General features: G+C 37.7%; 1 protein-coding gene across 1 annotated transcript in view; it reads right to left on the reverse strand.

Moving 5' to 3' along the window:
* LOC137970626 (collagen triple helix repeat-containing protein 1-like) overlaps positions 1–1,972 on the reverse strand; it is a 2,728-nt gene extending 756 nt beyond the window's left edge. Inside the window, exons 1-3 of the mRNA XM_068817153.1 lie at positions 1,922–1,972; positions 1,266–1,395; positions 651–989 (exon numbers count right to left, since the gene is read on the reverse strand). Coding sequence (XP_068673254.1) covers positions 651–989; positions 1,266–1,379 — 453 coding nt within the window. The 5' untranslated portion in view covers positions 1,380–1,395; positions 1,922–1,972. The remainder of the gene's footprint in view (positions 1–650; positions 990–1,265; positions 1,396–1,921) is intronic.
* Positions 1,973–2,237: the final 265 nt, after the last annotated feature.

A 2,237-nucleotide genomic window follows, 5' to 3' on the forward strand; every position in this document is an offset into this window, starting at 1 on the left:
GACTACTCAGTTGACAATGTTATGACGAAATTCATTGTCAATAACAGGACAGACGTATGAAAAACTGACATCAATTTGTTTTTTACAATAACAAAAAGGCAGAGGGGTCAAAATTAAGTGAAAACAAGCGAAGAACGCGAGACAAAAATGCGGAAACTTCAATTTCATGCAATATCTTGTCAATATCGCATAAATTATAAATTTATGTGTCTGTCCGCCTATTGACAATAAAAATTAGCCAATGAGCGCGCGAGAATTTTGCAGTAATTGTAAAAAAAATAATTATGCAAATCAATAAGAAAAAAATCCAGAAAAGATAAAATAAGAGATCACTAAAAGAACCTTGAAGTGTAAGTTTTAGGAAAAGCATATCCTTCTAAATTTCAGGCAAAGTGAATCAAAGGTTCTACCTCGGATTGCTTCCCTTTTTTTTTCTGTAGTAAATAATCAGCTCTTAAATCTATCCATTTTCTTTTATATTTAATAGAAGAAATTAATATCTACTAAGCAGATTAATTTATCTGTTTACTTCACGAGAAATGACCTCTTCCAGGAAATGACGTGCACATGTGTTTCGCTTTCTTCAGAGACTGTTTACCAACGATATAAACATGTCTTCTCTGTTGCCAAAAAGATAATATGTTGCTCACCTTAATCAGGCCATTATCTTTGCCATCGTTAATTTTCCAGGCGCACTCCTTCCAGTTCTTAAAAGCCATCACACCTGGAGCTCCACTTGCACCACTCTCTCCTCGCTCTCCTTTTTGGCCGGGAGGGCCCTGGACACCGCGTTCTCCCTTTGCGCCATCCTTTCCATTCGCACCAGCAGGACCCACTACCCCACGAGGTCCCTGGGGTCCAGCCTTACCGGGTTGTCCTTGGTCTCCTTTGACCCCTTCACGACCATCTCTTCCGTCACGGCCTGGTAACCCAGGTGACCCAGGCTTTCCATGCATTCCAGGAATGCCTCCATAGAAAAGGGAAGCAGGCTGTTCGTTTAAAAGAAAATAAAAAGGAAGAAATAAATTCCCTGATTATTCACAGTTAAGGCTAAATCTAATTTCTAATCATGCAAAACGAGTGACACCTCCTCTTCACACTTACTGACAACCCACGCCCCACAGTGTCCCTTTCACCCTCCCCTCCCCATGGAAAATCTCTTTTGTTTTGAGGTGACTCTTTAATTTTTATCAATGTAACCCTAACTGAGAAAACAAGTTATTTAGTTTTGTATCTACTGAACCAGCGGTTTGCTTTTTGCTCACCGCATTGTTGGGTTGTTGGCTGCTCTTGTTGTTCGCTGCAGCAAAGTAACTTAGGATCGCAAACACAAGTGAAAACGCCAAGGCCGGGGTTGAATTACGTCGAAAATGAACCATTTCGTTTCGCTGGGATCTGTAACGAACACAATAAAGTAACAAAAATTAATAACTTTTTTCCATGAAATAGATGAGGACCTTAATAAGTTAAAATTAAATGCAAAGCTTTTGCTTTTCATTTAGATATTTCCACACCCCAGCGCGCAGTGTTAATCAACTCCGCTTTTTGTTTCGCTAAACATTAAGGCAAAAAATAATCGGTTTTCTATCAAAACACGGAATAGTTGCATCTGGAGTTTTTCCCTTAGTTAGTTATCTCCGCCATTTATAATTCCAGAAATTTTCGCTTTTTTTAATTAACCAAGCTACTGGTATAATCTCTTACTTCAGAGACAATGCGATCAAATTTTTTTACATAAAAAGAGAAAAATACTGGCGTTTATTAGATGAACTTGTTTGACCAAAGTTTTCATCTAAATTAATCTGCCAGAACAATATCTACAGAAATGTTAGTTTCGTGTTTCTCCCAGCCGAGAAAAAGACGCTAAAAACCTTATTACTTTAACCGCCGTGGAATGAGAAAATGGGGGAGAAGACCATACCTGAATTCGCAAAGGAAACTCGCTTTGTGTTTGTTCAAGTTCCTGCGTAACAATTTTAAAGTCAGGAGTTGATAACAACATTTGTTGGAGAACGAATTTTATAATCTCTTCTGTTGACTTATATTGTTACTTTTTCAAGTCCGCTAAGTCATTAGTTGATAGAATATTAAGAGTTATCCGTTACCATCAACGGAATTGTTTCAGCTGTCAAACAAAATGTTAAATTTCATTCCTGTTTTTCTTTTTTTGCATAACAGCTAAAGAATATTCCCCCTTCCTGTAATCATTTGTCTCACTTTACTAACTAACTGCAATA

This window comes from Montipora foliosa, chromosome 9, assembly GCF_036669935.1.
Source record: "Montipora foliosa isolate CH-2021 chromosome 9, ASM3666993v2, whole genome shotgun sequence".
In the NCBI taxonomy this organism is placed as follows: Eukaryota; Metazoa; Cnidaria; class Anthozoa; order Scleractinia; family Acroporidae; genus Montipora; species Montipora foliosa.